General features: G+C 38.8%; 1 protein-coding gene across 2 annotated transcripts in view; it reads left to right on the forward strand.

The window, feature by feature from the left end:
- Positions 1-2,114: 2,114 nt before the first annotated feature.
- Meikin (meiotic kinetochore factor) overlaps positions 2,115-22,009 on the forward strand; it is a 46,207-nt gene continuing 26,312 nt past the window's right edge. For both annotated transcript variants that reach the window (XM_021225636.2, XM_040748658.1), the window contains exons 1-8: positions 2,115-2,335; positions 2,455-2,548; positions 3,176-3,260; positions 4,718-4,778; positions 8,924-9,055; positions 11,990-12,109; positions 13,228-13,267; positions 15,875-15,939. In XM_021225636.2, coding sequence (XP_021081295.1) covers positions 2,182-2,335; positions 2,455-2,548; positions 3,176-3,260; positions 4,718-4,778; positions 8,924-9,055; positions 11,990-12,109; positions 13,228-13,267; positions 15,875-15,939 — 751 coding nt within the window. In that variant the 5' untranslated portion in view covers positions 2,115-2,181. The remainder of the gene's footprint in view (positions 2,336-2,454; positions 2,549-3,175; positions 3,261-4,717; positions 4,779-8,923; positions 9,056-11,989; positions 12,110-13,227; positions 13,268-15,874; positions 15,940-22,009) is intronic.

A 22,009-nucleotide genomic window follows, 5' to 3' on the forward strand; every position in this document is an offset into this window, starting at 1 on the left:
TTCAGTTTGTAATCACATACTTACTTCTTGAATCTCAGGATGCGAGACCACTTACCTGGCAAAGTGTTTTTCACATGAGCAGGGGGACCTGAGTTCACATGCCCTGTATCTACTTACAAAGCTGGCAGGGCAGTGTGAATCTGTAAGCACCTTGCTGGAGAGGCAGAGACAGGAAGCTGCCTGGAGCATGCCAGCCAGCCAGTCTAGCCAAATCAGTAAGCGCCAGGTTCGTTAACAGACTGAATCTCAAAGCAAAACAAACCAAAGTAGTGGAGGTTAAGAAAGTCCTCTGGCCTCCATGCACATGCGTTCTCATCTGCTTATGCGCACACGCGCGCGAGCACACACACACACACACACACACACACACACACACACAGCAGAAAAGCCTTCAAACTCTTTCTTAATGTCGTCTCTACAGACTGCATTTTCAGTATTGTCCAGTGCTGCTTTTTTTTTTTTTAAGAATAAATAAAAACACTGATCCACTGCTCAGGACCCCATAGGTTGCCCAGGCCTCCTCACTGACTCTCACACTCAGGGGGTCTGGATCAGTCCCATGCTGGCCTCCCAGCTGTCGTCTGGGGTCCAAGAGCTCCCCCCTGTTCGGATCAGCTGTCTCTGCTGGTTTTGCCAGCTCATTCTTTGCCAATTTGCTCATGGGGTCCTGATCAGTGTTTATCCCTCAAATACTAACAGACATTGTGTGTCCATAGCACAAAGAGGGATGCTTTCTCAGCCTGGACTCTTAGGAGAGTGCCTGGACCCTGCCCTGAGTGAAATGACAGACTCTAGATATCCCCTATGTAGAAGGAATTGGCAATAGGGTGGGAGGATGGGGGGGATGGGGGGTTGCGGGAGGAGAGGAGGGAGAGGGAACTGGGATTGACATGTAAAATAATAAAAAAATAAAACAGTAAAAAAAAAAATAAAAACATGGTTGCGAGGTGCTCAGTTATTTATCAGATGGAGCCATCTCTAACAAACCTGTCCTGCCTGAGTGAGGCTAACTTCCCATCTTCACTCCCTGAGCTTAGAAACCTAAACTCCATGGCTTGGTCACATGCAGTAGTGCTCAGAACGGGGGGGGGGGATTAGTAGCAGGTGTTGGGTCATTCTGATTAGATACAAGGTGTGTGTGGTGTGTGTGTGATATGTGTGTGCAGTATGTGTGTGTGGTATGTGTGTGTGTGTGGTGTGTGGTGTATGTGTGTGTATGGTATGTGTGTGTATGGTGTGTGTGTGGTGTGTATGGTGTATGTGTGTGTGTGGTGTGTGTGTGTATGGTGTGTGTGTGTGGTATGTATGAGGTGTGTGTGTGGGGTGTGTATGGTATGTGTGTGTGTGTGGTGTGTGTATGGTGAGTGTGTGTGGTATGTGGTGTCTGTGTATGTGGTGTGTGTGGTGTATGTGTGTGTGTGGTATGTGGTGTCTGTGTATGTGGTGTGTGGTGTGTGTGTGGTGTGTGGTGTGTGTGGTGCATGTGGTGTGTGTGTGTGTGTGTGGTGTGTGTATATGTGTGTGTGGTTATGTGTGTGTGGTGTGTGTATGTATGGTGTGTGGTGTATGTGTGTGTGGTGTGTAGTCTGTGTGTGGTGTGTGTATGTGTGTGTGGTGTATGTGTGTGTATGGTATGTGTGTGTATGGTGTGTGTGGTATATGTGTGTGTATGTATGGTTTGTGTGTGTGTGTGGTGTATGTGTGTGTGGTGTGTGTGGTGTATGTGTGTGGTGTGTGGTATGTGTGTGTGGTGTGTGGGGGTGGTGTGTGTATGGTGTGTGTGTGTGGTGTGTGGTGTGTGTATGGTGTGTGTATGGTGTGTGTATGGTGTGTGTGTGTGGTGTGTGTATGGTGTGTGTATGGTGTGTGTGGTGTGTGTAGTGTATATGTGTGGTGTGTGTGTGTGGTGTGTGTATGGTGTGTGTGTGTGGTGTGTGTGTGTGTGCGTGTGCACTTGCTCACGTGCACGTGTGCGAGCACACACGCATTTAAAACTTAAGAAGTTTGGTTCAGTAACCCCGAAGTGAATCTCATAGCCCAGGCCTTACTTTGCCGGCAACAGGGCGTGGCCGGAGCTGTCCACCATCTTCCCAGAAGCCTTTGCGACTATGAAAAGTAGTCCTGAGGCAGGCGGCCACAGCAGGGCGTCGTTCTGTGGGTGGCCAGTTCCTCAAGAAGGCGATGGACAAGATGGGGCGTGTAGGACGCTCTAGCTTGGGTGGAGTGGCCATGTGGCCTCGACGGGTCTATAACCGCAAGAAGAGAGCTGGCGAGAGGCTCAACCTCACCCCAAAGCCGGACCTAGCCCTCCCTGGGAAGACAGAGGCACCACCAGGTCGAAACGAAGTTCAGCAGGCTCGGGTGGCGGGTGGGCCTTGGCTGGACCTCTGGGGCCTCGGCCGGGGTTGAGTGGGGGCAGGAGCAGGTTCCCTGAAACATGGCACCCTCTCGCAGGTCTGAAGGGAAAGGGCAAAGAGCAGGGACTGCGGAAGATTACTGAGAAAGAGGAACTGAGCAGGCCCAGAGGTAGCAGCTCACAGCTGCCAAGGTGGGTAGCCTAGGGTAATAGCCCTGAGCAACTTGGCTTTCTCAGAAAATTTTAAGTTTTGTTTCAGCTTAATGTCCTCTCGTTCGAGGAGTCTAGGGAGAAAATGAATGCTCTAGTTCTGCTCCTAAAACAGATCCAGAAATTGGGGCGTAGGGCGGGGTGGCAGTGTGCACACACATTCTCATATGTTTTTTTTCTCACAAATGTGCGTGTTGTGTTATATATGCATTTATAGGTAACACACATATATATTTATAGATAACACACATGACAGGATCATGTAGCCCAGGCTGGCCTCAAATTCCCTACTTAGTAGAGGTTGTCATGCCTCCACCTCCCAAATGTGGAATTACAGATTTGTGCCATTACACTGTGGTTTAAGGCTCTCTACCAACTGAGATACCCAGCCTAGCTAGGCAGATTCATCTTATTAGTAGAAGACTTGCCAAGTTACTTAAAAGTGAGACAGAACCTCTAAGGCAAGCATTTGTGGCATCATTTAGCTTTTGGTGCAAATCTCATAATCAGCTCTCCAAGATCTCCTTAAAGGAACTTTCAGATTTTAAACTACAAAAAGACATTGTCAACGCCAGATGCTGTGAACTGAACTGTTGTGTTTATTTGCAGCCACTTAAGTGTTACAGGAGGGGAAAGTCTGCAAGAAAATAGTCCTGGCAAGGAGACCCCAGATAAGAAGATAACGACACTGAGTGTATGTATGTTTCTCCCATGCTTACATTCATTAGGGTAGAGACAGGCAGTAGCTGAGACACCTCTGGATAGAAGAATGAACTAGTCTTTGTTAAAAGGTATCTAATAGTTTCTAGTATTTTTATTGCATTGATATATATGTCTTTACCTAGGGAGCCCTTGGGTTTTTCACTTAAGTAGGTTTATAATTATGCACCTTTCATCTTTTTCACGACTTTTAGTGAGTACAGGGGGAGATGTTACTTATTAATGTTCTATTTTACAGGTTCAAAATCTTAATATTTTAAAGCCATTTTCGTGTTTTCCATTTGACTGTGTCCATTGGCAACTAGATTGAGTACTAAGGATTCAGTATGCTACAGAGCATTCTAATATTCTTTTATTATAATATAACTTTTTGAGATGGGATCCTCACTGCATAGCAGAAGCTAGCTTTAAACTCACAATTTTTTTTGCCTCAGCCCACCAGTCCTGTGTTTAAGAGATGGCAGTTTCAGATATGACATTTTAAAAAACAAATTTGATATTATATTTTAACAGTATATGGTGACATATTCTGTGTAGATGATTTAGATATTCAAAATAGTATGTAAAACTCTCTTCAAATTGCTGTATATTTCTTTCCGTGCTTTAAAAACATTTTCCAACTTATGTATTACCTTGTTATTAAATAGAAAAAGTATAATAATGTCTTCATAAAGTATATCTGATAGATATACGAAAATGTGTTTGACTGTTTTTTTGGAGATTGGGAGACAGAGTTTCCAATGTTTTTGTGGGCATTGATAGACACACTTCTACAGGAATATGTGTGCATTTCAGGTTGTAATTTAAGTTAAATACTTTGCATTAGGCCAAAGGGTGGATGTGCTCAACGTTTTGTGATTCATGTTGAGAAATCGGCACATTCTTACTCAAAATGATGAAAGATGAAATGCTGCATGTTATTTTCCATTTCTTTTAATGCTTATGAAGTCAGTCCTTTTTTTCTCATTATTGTCCATTTGTATTTCTTCTGCTGTGAAACATCTGTTCATTATATACTGAAGATAACTTTACACACATAGCAAATATTTTCATTGACTTATGAGTCTTTAATTTTATTATTTTAGACTTCTATATCATTTTTTATTTTGATTTATTTTGCTCTTTATTTAAAGGGTTAGGAAAATTTCTTCCTAGTGGATCAGAAAAATATTCACCTTCTGTTTACTGTTTTGTCTCACAATAGTGAGTTGACTATTACTAGTTCCTCGTGTTTATTAATAGTAATCTAATATTTAGTTTTTGATTTAATATTAAATAGCAGATTATGTGTGACAAATATTTTGATATATCCACAAAATTAGCATACAAACTTGACAACCATTTTTCAAAACAAACCAAATATAAAAAAAAATCAAATAAAAATATCAATCTCACAATTTGTACTATATCTTTAATTCTTATTCCACATAGGAGTCAGCGACTAATGACTTCAAGATTGACAGCTGTTCATCAAGCAGTGAACTAGTTTCAGGTAAGACTAGCAGATAGAAGCCTTTTGTCTCTTCTCCAGACATGTGCACTCATTTGTATCTTTTGATGTCTCATTTCAGTGGAAGAGATGATGTCTTTCCCCTAGTCTAACATGAATCCTCCCGACTGTGTTCTAGACCTCATTCTCAGTGTCTATATGTTTACACCAGTAAATGCAAAGCTGTAGTTGTGACATGTTACAAAAGAGAATGACTTGAATGTAATTAATTATATTTAGCTAGAAATATTAGGAAATGCTTTCCTGTGAAGGTGGCAATTGAAGTGAGATCTGAAGGTGAATAGAAATTAGCTATTTAAAAAGATGGCAGAGAAATCCATGCAAAAGAAAGAGTTTATACAAAGGTCTTCCTGCAGGCCTTGCTGGCACCCAGGGCCAGAGCAAGTAAGCTCAGGACAGAGTCAGGGACAGCTGACTCATGCAACTCAGGGCTGCATCATTCCTGCCAGTGTGGATCCAAGTTTTGGCCCAGGCCCAGGGTGACATACAATGTAATGGTGCCTCTTGATTCTGAGATGAGAGGCTGTAAGAGAAAATCTAAACTTTTATGTCTTGACCCCTTGAGGAAAAATATCAAGCCAGATGCCAAAATAGTTGTAATCCCCACATAGCTTGTTAAATTTGGTTTAATCAGTGGTGGTTGCTTTCAAAGAAGAGAAAACACTGTTGCTTTTAAATACTTGGCTTTTGAGAGACTATGCTGTGCAGATGAAGATGACTGTCCTAGTAGAGTTACTATTGCTATGATGAAACACCATAACCAAAGCAAGTTGGGGAGCAAAGGGTTTATTGGTAGTATGCTTTTCATCACTGTTCATCATTGAAGGAAGTCAGGACAGGAACTCAAATGAGCTCCTGAAGGTTGGAGCTGATGCAGAGGACATGAAAGGGTGCTGCTTACTGGCTTATTCCCCATGGCTTGCTTAGTCTGCTTTTATTTATTTATTTATTTTTTGTTTGTTTGTTTGTTTGTTTAAATTTCATTTTACATTCCAGTCACAGTTCTCCTTCCCACCCTCCCTCACCTTCCTTCAAGCCCACCACCCATCCACTCCTCTCAAAGGGTAAGGGTTCCCATGAGGAGTCAACAAAGCCTGGCTCATTAAGTTGAAGCAAGACTAAGCCCCTTCCCACTGCATTAAGGTTGAGCACGGTGGCATCCCACCATAGGGAATGGGCTCCCCACAAACTAGCTCATGCACCAGTGATAGATCCTGGTCCTACTGCCAGGGGTCCCTCAGACAACCAAACTTCACAACTTTCCTCCACATGCAGAGGGCCTAGCTCAGTCCCCTGGAGTCTCCACAGCTGTCTGGCTAGAGTTCATGAGTTTCCAGGGTCAGCTGTCTCTGTAGATTTCCCCTTCATGATCTTGACCTCCCTTGCTGCTTTCTTATAGAACTCAGGACTCTCCAGGCCAGGAATGGTCCCACCCACAATGGGTTAGGTCCTCACATATCAGTCACTAATTAAGAAAATGCCCTACAGGTTTTCCTACAGCCCCATCTAATGGGGGCATTTCCTTTTCTGTGATGACTTCAGCTTGTGTCAGTTAACATAAAACTCTCCAGCACAACGACTGTGTCTGCACATGTGTATCATAAATACCCAAGAAGACACTTGTGAGAACATCTTATTTGCTTTTCCAGTCGGCATCACCATCTAATCAAAATTTCCCTAAGACAATAGAATTGGCTTGAACCTATAAGCAGCATTAAAAGAAAGGACCCATGCTTTCTTCTAAGGAGACCCTGAATATCGACAGTGATAATGAAAGTTTAAATGCACCTTCAGCACTGGATTTATTCATCCTTCATATTGGAATTTTATTGGCTCCTACAAATATAAAAGTTTTACCTCAAAGACACTGACATATAGATGATTTCTTTCCATGAGTTACCAGATTGTTAGGTCTTTCATAATATGATTCCTTTGACAAGAAAGTTCACAGAGGCAAAATCAAAATCTATTTTGACAATAGTGCCAACATCTAGTATCTAGATCCATTGAGAAAATGCTTTAGTATGTCCTGCTGTTTGATGCATTTTTATTGTGATTTTCTTGGCTTCTCATATGCTGTGCACAGGAGCCATTTTTCATTAATATAAATTATCAAAGATATTTCTAAATCTCTTGGTAAAGAAGAAAATGCAGCACATGTGTGGTACTGGCCAGCCTTCAGCCTTTGCTCAGATCTATCAGAAGAACATCTCAGTGTGACTGTTCAGCTGTCTGTACTTACAGCTTTGTGGGTGGTCTTTTCTTGGGCACAGGATTCCCCACTATCATTGATAGGGGAGAAGCAGACAACTGTAACAGAAACAATTTAACAACAAACCAGATTTGAAAAAAAAAATAAAACTCCACGTGGGATCGTTGAAAAAAAAAAAACAATAAAACAACAAACCAGATACTAAGATGCAATAAAAAGCAATTGGGCACTTTGTCCACATTCCCACTAAGGAGCTAGAAGACTGAGAGAATAAGCAAGTAATGTAAAGATTATTAGAGTTAAAATTATTAATAATAAAAAATAAAGAGAAACCATGCTTGATGGAGCACACCTTTAATCCCAGAGCTCAGGAGGCAGAGGCATTAGGATCTCTGGGAGTTTCAGGACAGACTAGTCTACATAGTGAGTTCCAGGACAGCCAGGGCTGCATAATAAGATCCTGTCTCAAATTTTTAAAAAGGCAAAGAGGAAGTAGGAAAAGGGAAGTAAAATAGGAATGAGGATAAGCTATCAGGGTTATATTCTGTGCATGCTTATATTAACTTTTGCAATTTGATATTATCTGAGTTCAAGCTGCTTTTCCCAGTGTCCTGTATATAGTCTTTGCCTAAGTATACTTGTGTCCCCAAGTTTGTATCCAGGTCAACTCCTGTATTCATGTGGCGTCAGGTTAGTGTCCTGCATGTGAGTATGTGTGTGTGTGTGTGTGTGTGTAACAGTGCTAAATTGTTATGTTGCTTGATTTTCTCTAAGGATTGGCTTTCTTGGTAGCCTTGGTTCAGGTAAAGATGTGTATCTGTGCCCTTTATGAGCACTAATTACCACACAATGTGTAGCTCTTCTATTTACGATTTTGCTTTTGCATTGTCTTTCCCCCAGATCTCTTTGTACTTTCTATTTAAGGAAATGTCTCAATGAGTTTCCCAGGCTGGCCTTAAATTCTATAACCCAGATAGAGTTGCCTGCTTTAGTCTCCTGAGTAGCTAGGACTGTAATCCTACTCCATGAAGCATGCACCAACATGCCTACCTTAGTGTTAGTTTCTTAGAGTATGGTATAAATTTTAAGTTTTTTAAAAATTTCTTTTTATGTGTAAGAGTGTGTCTGCATGTATGTATGTGTACCGCATGTGTGTCTGGTGCTCAAGGAGAATGTCTCAGATTCCATGGAAACAGAGTTACAGGTGGTTGTAAGTTGCTATACAAACCAAATCCAGGCCTTCTGCAAGAAAATCAGGTGCTCTTAACTGCTGAGCCATCTCTTCAGCTCAATTTTTGTTTTGTCCTCTTTGGGGTTCGGCTTTTGGGGATGAAGGGCTTCTGTTGTTATAGGGATTGGACCCAGGGCTTCACACATGCTGGCAAGTATTCTACCACACACCCAACCTTTAGTTTTCTTTTACATATGCATATGGAGTTACAAATACAATTTGTTTAAAAGACAATCCTTTCTTCACTAAAGTACTTACATGTCTTCATAAAATCTGTACACATACCTGAGGGTGTTTCTGGGATGTCTGTTCAGGCTTTTGTTGGTCTGTTTTTCATTCTGTGTTAGCCTGTCTTTTCCTGGATGGAATAACTATTCATCCTTTTTTCTTCTTAGCTAGTGAATTGTTTATAGAACTTGAATTTTTTGAGCTAGAATTACAGCTCAAATGAATAAGGAATAGGCAATAAAGGTAAAACTTAGGGAAGCAGTCAAAAAGGATTTGAATGTATTTATCAACATCAAAGCAAATTATTGATAATATTATGACTTGCTAATTGTGTATGAAGTCAATGTTAAATTCTTGGTATATAACTACATGTACATTTCTACAGATGTGCATTAGTAGGATTCTAATTCTGTTCTCTATTCTGTTCAACCTTTTTTGTTTTACTTTATTTTACAGGGCGAACTTTGGAGCATGATGTTTCCAGTTGTTTCCTGAGTTGTTCAGACACAGATTCATATACAAAGAGTACTGAAGAGAGTAGAAGTAGCTTCTCATCACCTGAGATCTTCAGAGGATCAGACTATTTGGGTGAGAGTAGGGTTTCTTCCTTAATTGACTGTGCAGTAAAATTGTTGCTTTGTCCATAAATCTCACAGTGAATACATTTGTACATAGTGAAGTGGAGGTGCATTTGTTCTTTAAATATACATATGCACTTCTATTGTTTGCTTTTATTTCATGTAGTTTTTTTTTACTCTTCAGTATATAACATGTTAGGTCAATCCCTGCTTGAATTTTCTTCACAGTTATTTACATTTATTATTTATTATAAATAAAGCCTTTGGTTTATGATGGAAGACAACATAGACTTTTCTCTATAACTTCTTGCAACAACATAAAAGTGCCCTTTTCTTTTCAAATACAAACTCTTAAAGACACAGTGAGTTAGAAAAAAAAACTTAAAGGAGTTCCACTAAGATCAGAAACATGATAAAGTGTACACTCTCTTCATTCCTATTCAATGTATCTCTTGATATCCTAGCTAAAGAAGTAAGACAAGAAAAGGAAAAGTGATCTGACTAGGGAAGGAACAAATACAGTTATCCTTATTTGCAGATGATGATTCCGTATGTAAAAGACCCTAAAGATGCTGCTAGAACATTCTTCGAACTGATAAACAATTTTGGTAAAGTAGCAAGGTACAAAGTTAACATTAAAAATACTCCAGTAACCTCTCTGTATACCAAAGACAAACATATTGAAAAAGAAATCTGGGAAGCAATCCCTGGAATTCACAATATCCTTCCTCAAAATAAAATGCCTTAGAATAAACCTAAATAAGAAAGTGCTAGACCTTTTAAAATGAAAACTTTAGTATACTGAAGAAACTGAGGAAGATTCTAGAAGGAGAGACCTCTCATACCCATGGATTTGAATAATTAATATTGTAAAGATATTCATCCTATTAAAAGCAGTAGATTCAGTGAAATATCAATCAAAATTCCAATTCCGTTCTTCCCAAAAATAGAAAAGGCAACTGTGTATTTGTGTGTGTAGATTGTTTTCCTCCTCACCTTATTTTTTTAGATAGGGTGTCTCACTGAACCTGGAGCTCACCAATTTTCTAGACTGGCAGGATCTTCCTGTTTCTACCTCCCCAGTACTGGAATTCAGAGATACTGTTGCCATGCCCAGCTTTTTTATGAGGAAGCTGGGGATCAAACTTGGCTCCTCAGTAAGGATTTTTATCAGCTAAGCCATCTCCCCAGCTGTAGAACAAAGCAATCTTAAAATTACAGGGAAGCATAAAAGATCCTAGGTAGGCAAAGCAATCCTGGACAAGGAGGATAATATTCTACGTTTCAATTAACAATGATTTAAAGTTCTAAACTACAGAACTGTGGTAATAGAAACCACATGATACTGGCACTTAACCAGACACAGGGGACATCAGGTTGGTGACTCAAAGCAGGAACCTAGAGGCAAGAACTGATGGAGGAGCAATGCTTACCAATGCTTACCGACTTGCTCCTCTTAGCACACTCAACCTGTTTTCTCATACCATCCAGGACTCTAAGGTGCAGGGTGACAGCATCATCAATGAGATGGGCCCTCCCACATCAATCTTTAATAAAAAAATGCCACACAGGCTTGCCTGCAGACCAATCTGGTGGGGACATTTTCTCAATTGAGATTCCTTTTTCCAAAATGACTCTACCTTGTGTCAAGTTGACATAAAACTAGCCAGCATAATTGACCCCTTATCAACTTGATAACATACAAACACATCACTATTCAACTAGAACCTTTCTTTGTCATTTGTCCCCAAGATGGCATGTTAATATTAATAACACAATATAAAACATTCCAGTTCTTTAAAGTCCCATTCTTTAAAAATTCAAATACTTTAAAAGTTCAGTCTCTTGTCATTCATGATGGTACATAACTTTAATCATAGCTCTCAGGATACAGAGGCAGGTGGATCTCTGTGAGTTTGAGGCTAGCCTGGTCTACATAGTGAGCTCCAGGACAGTCAGAGCTACATTGAGAGGCTCTGTCTCAAAAACAAAAACAAAAATAAACAATAATAAAAATTCAGTCTCTTTAAAACATTCAAAGTCTCTTTCAAAGTTCAGAGTTTCTCTAAAATATCAAAAGCCTCTCTAAAATTCCAAAGTCTCCCCAGGCAGTGATGGCACATGCCTTTAATGCCAGCACTTGGGTGGCAGAGACAGGCAAATCTCTCTGAGTCTGAGGCCAGCCTGGTCTACAGAGTGAGTTTGAGAACAGCCAGGGCTACACAGAGATACCCTATCTTGAAAAACAAAAAAGATTAAGTAGATGAAACACATAGAAAACTAAACCATCTGGGGAGATAGGGAGACATTGAGTCAGGAAAACCAAAAGATTGCCATGGTATACCAGAAGAACAAGATTTGTGTAGTATTTTATCATGATGTTACCTACATGGAATATCTAATATGTCTGGAGATGTATCTCAGTAGTAAAATGTTGGCCCAGCATGCATGGGGCCCTGGGTTCAGTACACAGTCTCCACATGTAAAAAGAACATCTGATGATATAATAGCATGCTATGGACACAGTAGAAAGTCACAGACAGGGATGCAATAGGGATAGCACCATTCTTCCATAGACATGATTAATAGAAAGCTTACAACTGATACAGGTTATAGCAGTGTGACTGTGTTGCTCAATGGCATGAAACTATGAGAGTTGGCCACTTAAGTGTATCCTGCCATCCTGTAGCTCAGTGATCTCTGTAAAGCAAAAATCTAGACAGAAGACAGGTAAGGACAGAGGCCTGGAATAAGCCATAGATTCTTATCTTGACTTATCCTTGTGTTCTGTTCTATCCAAAACTCTAGAATGGATAGGACCCTAAGTTTGGGGGCATGGAGTAACCTGGCACCTGTAGGCTTTTCAAAGTTTTATGTCATTTTTAAACTTTGAAATTACATTTACTTATTTATGGTGTATACCATGACATATTCTGCTTTTTAGATTGGGAGAATCCCAAGTTGGAAGATTACAAGACCTGCAAGAATTCCACTCTTCTAGACACCAGCAAAGCAGTAGCTGTAGAGAAGGTACCACAGCTTGCAAACCTCTCAGCAATTTTGAGTAAGTTTTACATTCGTTTTTTTCTCTGTCACGAGGAAATGCCCTCATCTTTGTTGGAAAATGAAAGTAGTTTTTTTTTCTCTCATAAATGATTTCTAATCTAAACCTATGAGCCAAGATTGCTTTTGGCTACAGAAAATACATAACAATAGTTTTAGTATGTATGGGCTTCTGTTTCATTGTTTACATTTTACTATGTGTCTGTAAGTATGTGTGTGTGTGTGTGCATAATGCACAAGCATTTGCATATGACATACTGCACATATAGAGTTCAAAGAGCAGCCCAAAGGAATCCTGGGTATCAAATTCACTTTGTCATCTCGGCAGCAAGCTCCTTTATCCAAGGAACCATCTTGCCAGCACCTAATTTTAAAAATTACATTTATTTAGTACATGGATGTGGGTACATGCACATATACGTGTGCCATGACATATTTGTAAAAATCAGAGGAAAACTTTTGGGAGCTGGTTTTCTCATATACAATATGGGTCCTGGGGATTGAACTTGGGTCCTTGTGAATGCTTGGCAAGTACATTACTGACTGAGCTTCTCTTAGCACAATCCAATCTTTTTTATTCCTGTTGTTTGTTTGCAGTGTTAGAGATTGAAACTAGAACCTTGCACATGCTTGGCAAACTGTCTACCCCCATTCATCTCACTGACCCACCTCATTTTTTGGAGATAGGCTTTCTTACTGTGCCTGGCCATCATTTGTTAAACTAAATACAAAAGGCAGTTGGTTGGTTTTGTAACTGACTAGTCCTTGTTTTCTCATATGTAAAATGGGAAAAAGTAAATTGGTGTGTTTGAATGACTTGGTTATTGTAAAATTCCCCAAAAAATAGTTGTGAAAGATATTCAGATTATATATAAACTACCCAAATGTTTATATATCTCATAATACTTTTTTATGTTTTACTTTGGTATTTTCAAAATACCTTTGCCTAATTTAAGAGACACATATGAAAAACACTATAAAATCAAACATAAAATCAGAAGTTCTGTCACTATGTATGCTGAAGAGAAATATTTATTTTTATCCAGCATAATTTTAGCTTCTGGTGTGCCCTTGGGTTATCTCTATGTCTAATGGATTGATTTTTCCCCCCTTTGGTAGGTTCTTCTTCAGAAAACTATGAGAAATGCCATAGAAAAATGTAAGAACTAAAAATTTTGATATTGTACTTTTCAAAACCCTTTATTGTAAGAGTTATATAATAGTGATGCCTGCCATTACACAAGCTCAAATGAATTTCATTCATTCAGTGTTGGCTGAGCACTTACTCTGGTCTAGGAGCATTCTAATTGCTGGGATATAGTAAGGAGTAAAATCAATTAAACACAAAATTGCTGCCCTCATCTCATCCACAGTACATTTTGGAGAGATAGACAATAGACAAGTAAATATGCTCTCATATGCTGTGTTGTAAAGGATGGCATCAAGAAAGATAAAGCAAGATGAACTCTGGAGTGTTGGAGTCGAAGCTTGCTACTTTAATAGTATGGTGGAAGGTTGCCATTGGAAAGACATAATTTGAGCAGTTATCTAAAAAAGGGCAAGTTAGGCAAAAAGCACTTTAGGTCGAAGGAATAGCCAGAGAAGGGCCGGAGGTAAAAGGCTAAGCTTCTAGGACACTTGAAAGTAGAATTAACAAGATTTGTTGATGGACCCCGTGGTGCAATATGAGAGGAACTGATCATGGCTGACTCCACTATTTGGAGTAAATAGCACATATATCAAATAACATTTAGTAAAAGTCAGTGGGCATATTTTTATCTTATCAAAGTTACTTTGTCAAAATTGAGTCAGGCTTCATTTTGTGGGAATTTGTCAGTCAAGCATTAACTAATTCATGTTGGCTACTAACAGACAGCTTTGGATACCCACCTCTGTGTGCTAATTGTAATCATGTCAAGATTTTTCTTCTCTTCTTTGGTTCTGTTTTAGTATGGCTTCTTGTAAGTCTACAGAATCGATTTTTCTCATAGTGAAAGAAGATGGAAAGGCACTTTTTTTCTGTCCAAATTTATATTAAATAAAAGCAGGATTATAGGGAAAATATTCAATTCTAGTGGATTGCAAATAATTGCATCATCTAATTAAATTGAATTAGACTTTTAATTTCTTAGATTTTTAATAATCTGAAAATAAAAAACCCTATTCATTGTGAATTGCTAAAAAGTAGCAGAGTTGATTAAAACCCTGGTCTTTGTGATTCTAACCATGTGCACTATTCAGTATACCATTGAGAGTTTCCATGAAATAAGCAGATGACTTACATAGTTTTCTTAAAGAATAAGAACAGACTGACATCTATTGGAATAATAACAATGGATTATTTGTGTAAATGTTTCAAAACACTCAAAACTCTGTTTTAGAAGGAATTATTGTGGAGGTAGTTATTATTAAGTAATGCCAGTATCTCTTGATAGTGAGGCTCTGGCAAAAATATAAATAGACTTGCCATGGGGAAGACTGAGAAGAAGTGTGTATTGGAGGAAGCATTTAGTTCAGGGTGTGTGTACTGAACTAAGAATCTGTGAATGATACAGGATCTAAGATCAAGAGGGTGGCCACAATCTGAACTGTGAAAGGCCTTGAGGGTGGGATTTTTATTTTGTCCCAAAGATACTGAGAGCCACTGAAAGGTTTTCATCATGACTAAAGCAGATTGTGAAAATTTTAAAATAATTTAACTCTTAATGAATGCTTATAGAAAACACAATAAAATGGAAAGGCATCTACAGAATGGAGAAAGTCTGCTTCCAGATTTACTGGTACAATGCCAAAGAAAACCAGTGTCAGACAAGTGTATGTGGCTTGGTGGGGGCAGGGAACAAGAACTAGAGGACAGGTAGGGCTGCTGTCCCCATAGCACTGGGTTTGAGTTGGGCCACATTTAATAGTAGAGCTTTGGAGTTGTGCTAACATACTGGACTCTTTATCGCCTAAAAATATCTGTTTATTCAGAGAATACGTGAGATGCATTAATAAAAGGTGAAGATTTATATGATCTAAAAAGAAACCAGAGTATATCTAAAGTGCATTAGTAAGAAGATTACATAAAGGCTCATTTAGCAGCAAGGCAGTTCTATTTGGAAATAAGAGTTTAAAGGGAAATGATAGAAAAATAGTTTGTGCTCTACTGCATTCAACTTTCCAATTAACTAATGCAGTAATTTAGAAAAGTCTCCTCTCACATTAGGTTTTCAACTCTGTTGTCTTCAAGGAAATCTGCCTTTCTCAGACCTTGTTTTGGGGTCAAACACTGAACTTGGATCCTTTCACATTCTTGTAATAGCTCATCTTCTCTTGCATGTTTACTTAGAATGAAACACAATTTCATTTGTGGAAGTACCATAGAGAGAAAGATACTACTTTCCAAAATATTGTTCATATTTGGAATCTTTCCCACAAAAATCCTGGGCAGCAGGTTTGCCATTTCTTTGCATAAATAAGGCAAGTAAGACTCAGGACAGGTTGGGTAGGTTTCCAAAGGTCACTGAAGTTGGAGTAGTAAAGCTGGGGTTAAACTGAGGTCTGTGTAATTCTAAACATCATGGCTTTCCTCTGCACATGTGCCACACTGATAAACGTGTAAGTATATGTTACTGGTATCTGTTACTATAAATATGATGCGTTTTCTAACAAGCTATATTTTCCTACAGAATATTTAATTGTGCATCTTTATTTTCAGTATAATTGAGAATAATTTGAAGTTACTAAAAGATTAGAAAATATCACTAATTTGTTCTTATTACAGAGGGATGACATTAGAAGCCCCACATATTTCTCCAGAACCAAAGTATACTTCAAATTTAACATCAGGTAATAATTAGTGGCACTAATGTCTGGTGTACTGTTTTGGTACAAGACTGTGATTTTTAAAGTTCCAGATAAGAAATTCCTGCCCTGTTTTTTTCCATAGGCTGATGTGCCAGAGAGTTACAGTCTTCTAGCCTAGTCACATAGCAGATTGCCTGCAACTTTTCAACCCCAAGAGCTCTGAGACAGGTACCAGAAACTAGTTAGGAAAGAGAAGGGCCCAGTGACTCCTGCTTTTCTGTGATTTTGTAGCACTCTAAGCACACCTTATACTGAAAATGGACATTAACGATTTATTTCTTACACTAAGAGAAGAGAGCTAATGAAAGACAAAGTGAGACATGGGGTTTAGCATGCTTACCTAGCATGCACAAGGCTGTGTGTTCAATACTGAGCACCAAATATAAAAAGAGGGAAAAATTTGGAAGAATGGTAATGGTACAAAAATCAATCACAGTTTTACCTAGGTCTTGTCAGATCAAGAGTTTGGAAAGTATTGTTTTAAAAGCATGCTGGTAGAGCAAAGTAGTGATTCTGGAATTATATATGCTTTTGTATTCCTCTTTTTTTTCAGTTTCCTAAATTTGGTATCCAAATGTCACCGAGAAAGGGTGAATGAAACACGTGCCATTTTCACAGGGAAATTTTGGAAAGGACCAGGGTGATCTGAGTAGCAGACTCAAAAGCTCACAGAGATATGGGAGTCACTGTGGACATGTAGAGCTGGAGACCAACCTTCTCCCACCTCTATGTGCACACTCAGTGTTGCCCTCCAGTCAGATACAAAGTTGTAAGCTAAAGAGTGTTATTTGGCCTTGGTCATCCCACGTCCATATTTTGCAAAAAATTCAACCATCCACATCTTCTGTCATTTCCTCTTACTTGAACTCAACTCTAGCTCAAACACAACTGTGGGCACTGGGGTATCTTTGGAGGACTACCCATACAACCATAAGCATATTCTGCTTTACAACTAATGTGGCACACTTGCACCTTCATGGTTGCTATGCTAATATCCCAAACATTGATGACCTCCCCTTCAGTACCCATCATCCTGTCTGGAGCTGGTATCCATCCCCTCAAAGATCAACAGCACTGACTACCACCAGTTCTAGCCTGCCTTCATCTCCATGGGCAAATGGTTTGTCTCAGGAGCCTCTCAAGGGGGACCTGAAGCTCTGGTCAAGATAGCAATAACTACAAGGTGCCCTGCTAAGTTCTCCATGGACCACACATTGGAGGTCCTGCTACCTCTGCTACCTCCATCGCCAGGTTCTCTCTCCTTGGTTTTTCTTTTTTGTTTTTTTTGGGGGGGTTGTTTGTTTGTTTTTTGAGCAGAGTCTCATATAGCCTAGACTGGCCTTGAATTTTCTGTGTAGCTGAAAATGACCTTCAGTTCCTGATGCTCCCACCTCTACTTCCTGAGTGCTAGGATTATAGGCATGTTCCACTACACGGGGTGTATGTGGTGCTGGGCTTGGAACTTAGGGCTTTTTACATGCTGGTACCAACTGAGCTACATCCTTAGCCTTGTTTTTTATTATTTTATGTGTTGATTCACTTGAGATTTAAAATTAAATAAATCACACCTTGCTCTTAAGGGCATTTTTATATACCCTTTAATTCAACAACCCCAACTATGTTCTGTGTGCCACACTTTTTAATGAGTATTAAGCAATCAGGAAGTAACTGTGCTCTTGCCATTGTCTCACGGGTCCTATAGTCCAGTGTCAGACAAGCACAAAATTACTTTCTGGTAATACTTACTCGGACTCCTTGAAAATCCTATCTATCGCTATTAGCTGTAAAATTTGAGAATTAGCTTTTCAAAGCTAATTTCTAGACTCTAATCTCTTTTTAATCTGTCATATGAGATACATGTATAGGCGACTAACCTGTAATATGCAGAATCTTAATACTCTCAGGCTAGACTCTTTTGAATGTCTCCCCTTACATGCTTCAAGGGCACCCCTAGACATTCACAAAGTCTAAGCAGTCAGTACCTGCAGTATGACATAAACTAGTTTAATTTTGGGGAAACATGACAAAGTCCTTGACTTAACAAAGTTATTTTACAGTGGAAGGAAAAGAAGATAATAAACATATAAGTATGTAATATCATATTTATAAAAGTAATAAAAGAAATAAGAGCATATATAAGAATATAAATAAGAATAATGAAAGAAAATGAAGCAAGGTAAAGAGTGTCACTGGATAAACTGTTTGAAAAACTATTGTGTGTGAATGCTTGTGGCAGGAACACACATGCCACAGCACATGTGTAGAGATCAGAGGACAACTTTGTCGAGTTACTTCTTTCCTTCCACCTACATTGAGAACTGAACTCAGGTTTCTAAGCTTGCTTGGTAAGTGACTATACTCACTGAGCCATCTTGCCAGCCCCTAGGTGTGATGTTTTAAATGGAGTAATTAAGGCAGTTCTATCTGAGGAAGTACATTTATACAGAGCCTGAGTAAAATGAAGAGAAATGGCAATTTGGCAGTTTCAGAGTATAACATTCCAAACAATTAAAGCTAGTAAAAATGTCATGAGGTGGGGATGGCTGAGCATGTTTGAGGAAGAAGAAAGAGATTAGTGTGGCTTGAGCAAAGCAAGACTGAGTGGTTAAAACCCTGCTTTGAGAGCTAGTTTGTTTGTATGCCATAAATGTGCTGAGAAATACACCTTAAAGCATATTAGAAAAAGGAAATGAAATGATCAGGTATATATTTTCATTTTTAAGTCTTTTTATTTTAGAATTTATTTCAATTGAATTTAAATAATTCCATGAAGCTGTTAGTTAACACATTATACACCATCATTCTAAAGTATTCATTATATGATAGTTTATTGTTTAATATGCATATATTAATAAAGAAGAAAATAATCTACATATATGGGAAAGAACTATTTCAGCTGTCCGCTAAAACTCACTGGAGGGGAGGAAACTGTATACTGAAGGAGCTCTGAGTTTCCAAGAGCCCTTGGGTTCTGTGTCTTTGTCCACATTTCTGTGGTCTTAGGATTCCAAATATAGATATAGATATGTATAGATATATGGCATGTAGTAGATATATGATATATGGTAAACAGAGTAAGGAGAGAAGAGTGGGATCAAGGAGACCTTCTTAAAATTATACCTGTGTCAATAATGGTATCTTTTTAAAAATATTTATTATTTTTATAGTGTTCTGTCTACATGCATGCCTGCACACCAGAAGAGGGTACCAGATCATGTTATAGATGGTTGTAAGCCACCATGTGGTTGCTGGGAATTGAACTCAGGACCTCTGGAAACGCAGGCAGTGTTCTTAACCCCTGAGCCATCTCTCCAGGCCACAGACAATGGTATCTTAAATCAAGTTGTTGGGCAGAGGTCTGACTTGGAATCTGTTTTCTCATTTAACTGGTTATTCGGTAAGAGAGAAAAAAAGAAGTCCAATATCAGTACTAAATTCTTGGCTTGAACATTTAGATGAAAAGAGGTATCTGTTATTGAGATGGGAACATTGTAGAGCAGAGAAAGTTAGGAAAATTATTAAGAGAATTTAATTTGGACACATTAAATTCAATTTGTCAGCTCATATGTACTGTATAATTTCACATACATGAGTTTAAGAACAGACAAGACTGTTACGAATAGTAAAAATCAGAATAGAGGTTATCTTTGGAAAGAGGGAATTATCTAGGAAAGAAGACAAGAGAAACTTCTAGGGTGCTGGTAATATGGTAGTTATACCTTGAACACAGTAGTGGCTGCATTAATGAATGCAATATATGCAAAACACTATATATAGCCTTGAGTAAAATAATTCAACCTGGAGAAGTGCATTAGCTTCAAGTGAAGCTTTCATGAAGGCAGTTTGTGATACTTAGGACAGAAGCTGTACACACACACACACACACACACACACACACCATTTATTTGGAGTTGGAATACAGGTGTTTTGATGACATAGGATTAGGTGAAATCACATAGGAAGTAAAAATGAATTAAGACATCTAAAATGAATGTAAAAGGGACACTTTAGTGTGTTGGAGTAGGGAAAAAGGGAAATGTCCATCAGAGGAAGCCTAGACTTAGTGGCTGGTGCATTAGAGAAACCTAGTAGGGTACTGTGCCTCATAAACAATGCGAGGACTTAGGACAGAGTAAACAAGCAATGACTAAATCAGGTACTTTCATTTTTAAGCCTTTTATTTTAAAATTTGTTTCATTTTCATTGAATTTAAATAGCCCTATGAAGCTGGTAGTTAACCCACTGAATGTCACCATTCTAAAGTGTGGTGTGGTGGTGCATGCCTTAGATATCAGCACATGGGAGGTAGAGTAGATCTCTGTGAGTTCAGAGTCACCCTGGTCTATAAATTGTGTTTGTAAAATACATAGTGACACCCTATCTCAAAAAATAATGACAATAGTAATAAAGCATTGTATAATATATATTAATGATATAGAGAATAATTTAAAATAATCAGAGACTAATACAGATCTAACCTGGTCCTAATCTTAGGAACTATAGCAAATCAATAGCCCAGAGGTCATCTCAGAACTCCCATGTTTGTTATTGTTCTGTTTAATCTACTACAAAATGTTGGTGATAGTTTCATCTCCTGCAAACTCATAAATCTACCTACTGTTCTTCACCCTGGGAGATGAAAATGATAGAACTAATCCATTAACCCCTAGAGTTTCCATTAAGCTTGAATTCAGGTAAATTACAAATATTCTGATAGAAGTATACTTTAAATACTATAAAAATAAATACTATTAATCTGGATTACTTAATAAAGTTTTTACTGAAATTCAAATTTAACTGAGAATCCTTTATTTTCTCTGGAAAATATTTTAAGCTGGACAATGTGTAAGCAATCATGACTCATAAAAAGGACTTTGTATATCAAAGTAAAGAGTTTGAATCTTAATTTGATGGCAGTGGAAAGCCTGAAAAAAATCCTTTTTGTTTTGTTTTGCTTTTTTTCCCCCAAGACAGGGTTTCTCTGTGTAATTATAGCCCTAGCTGTCCTGCCTGGAACTAGCTCTGTAGACCAGGCTGGTCTGGAACTCACAGAGATCTATCTGCCTGCCTCTGCCTCCCAAGTGCTGGGGTTAAAGGCATACACCACAATGCCCAGCTTTAAATTTTTTAGCTAGGCTGTGTTGGCACACACCTTTAATCCCAGCACTCGGGGAGGCAGAGGCAGGCAGATCTCTGTGAGTTCGAGACCAGCCTGGTCTACAAGAGCTAGTTCTAGGGCAGCCTCCAAAGCCACAGAGAAACCCTGTCTCGAGAAACCAAAAATAAATAAATAAATAAATAAATAAATAAATAAATAAATAAATAAATACCTTTTTAGAACCAGTCAGCAGCAAGTGCTCTTAGCCATCCCTCCATCTCTGAGAACACCTTTATTTCTTTCTTTATTTAATGATTTATTTATATTTATTTTATGTGCATCGGTGTTTTGCCTGTATTATGCCTATATGAGGGTGTTGGATCCCTTGGAACTGGAGTTACAGACAATTGTGAGCTGCCATGTGGGTGCTGTGAGTTGAACACAGGTGTTTTGCAAAAGCAGCCAGTGCTCTTAACCTCTGAGCCATCTTCCAGCCCCCACCCCCAAGAAAAATCTTAAGTAAATGACGCCAGGTTTACATTTTAGGTAAACAAGAGGACAAAGGATTATAGAGAGATGAATGAAACCCCTTAGGACAATGTAAAGGCAAAGCTTTGATGTCTCAAATCAGGGGAGTGGTGCAGAGGGTGAAGACAAGTTGGATGTACAATATTAAACTCAGATTATATGCGTAATACGCACAGTGCTCCACTCAGTAAATACTATTGCTTTGTACTGAGTCCAGGGAGTAGAGAACATGGAGGTGTAAAGAGGAGCATAAAAGCTAGAGAGAAGAGATGGTTCTTGTGTTAAGATCCAATGAGACAGAATGGGGAGTGTTTCTGCTGACGTTAGTGAGGGCTAAACTAGACTGCTTTGAATTTGAAAGTACGTAGGAGGAGAGGCAATGAAGTCAGTATATATAGATGGGTCTTTGAAGAAATGCAGCCACAG

The sequence above is a fragment of the Mesocricetus auratus genome, unplaced genomic scaffold (genome assembly GCF_017639785.1).
Source record: "Mesocricetus auratus isolate SY011 unplaced genomic scaffold, BCM_Maur_2.0 Super-Scaffold_100007, whole genome shotgun sequence".
Lineage (NCBI taxonomy): Eukaryota > Metazoa > Chordata > Mammalia > Rodentia > Cricetidae > Mesocricetus > Mesocricetus auratus.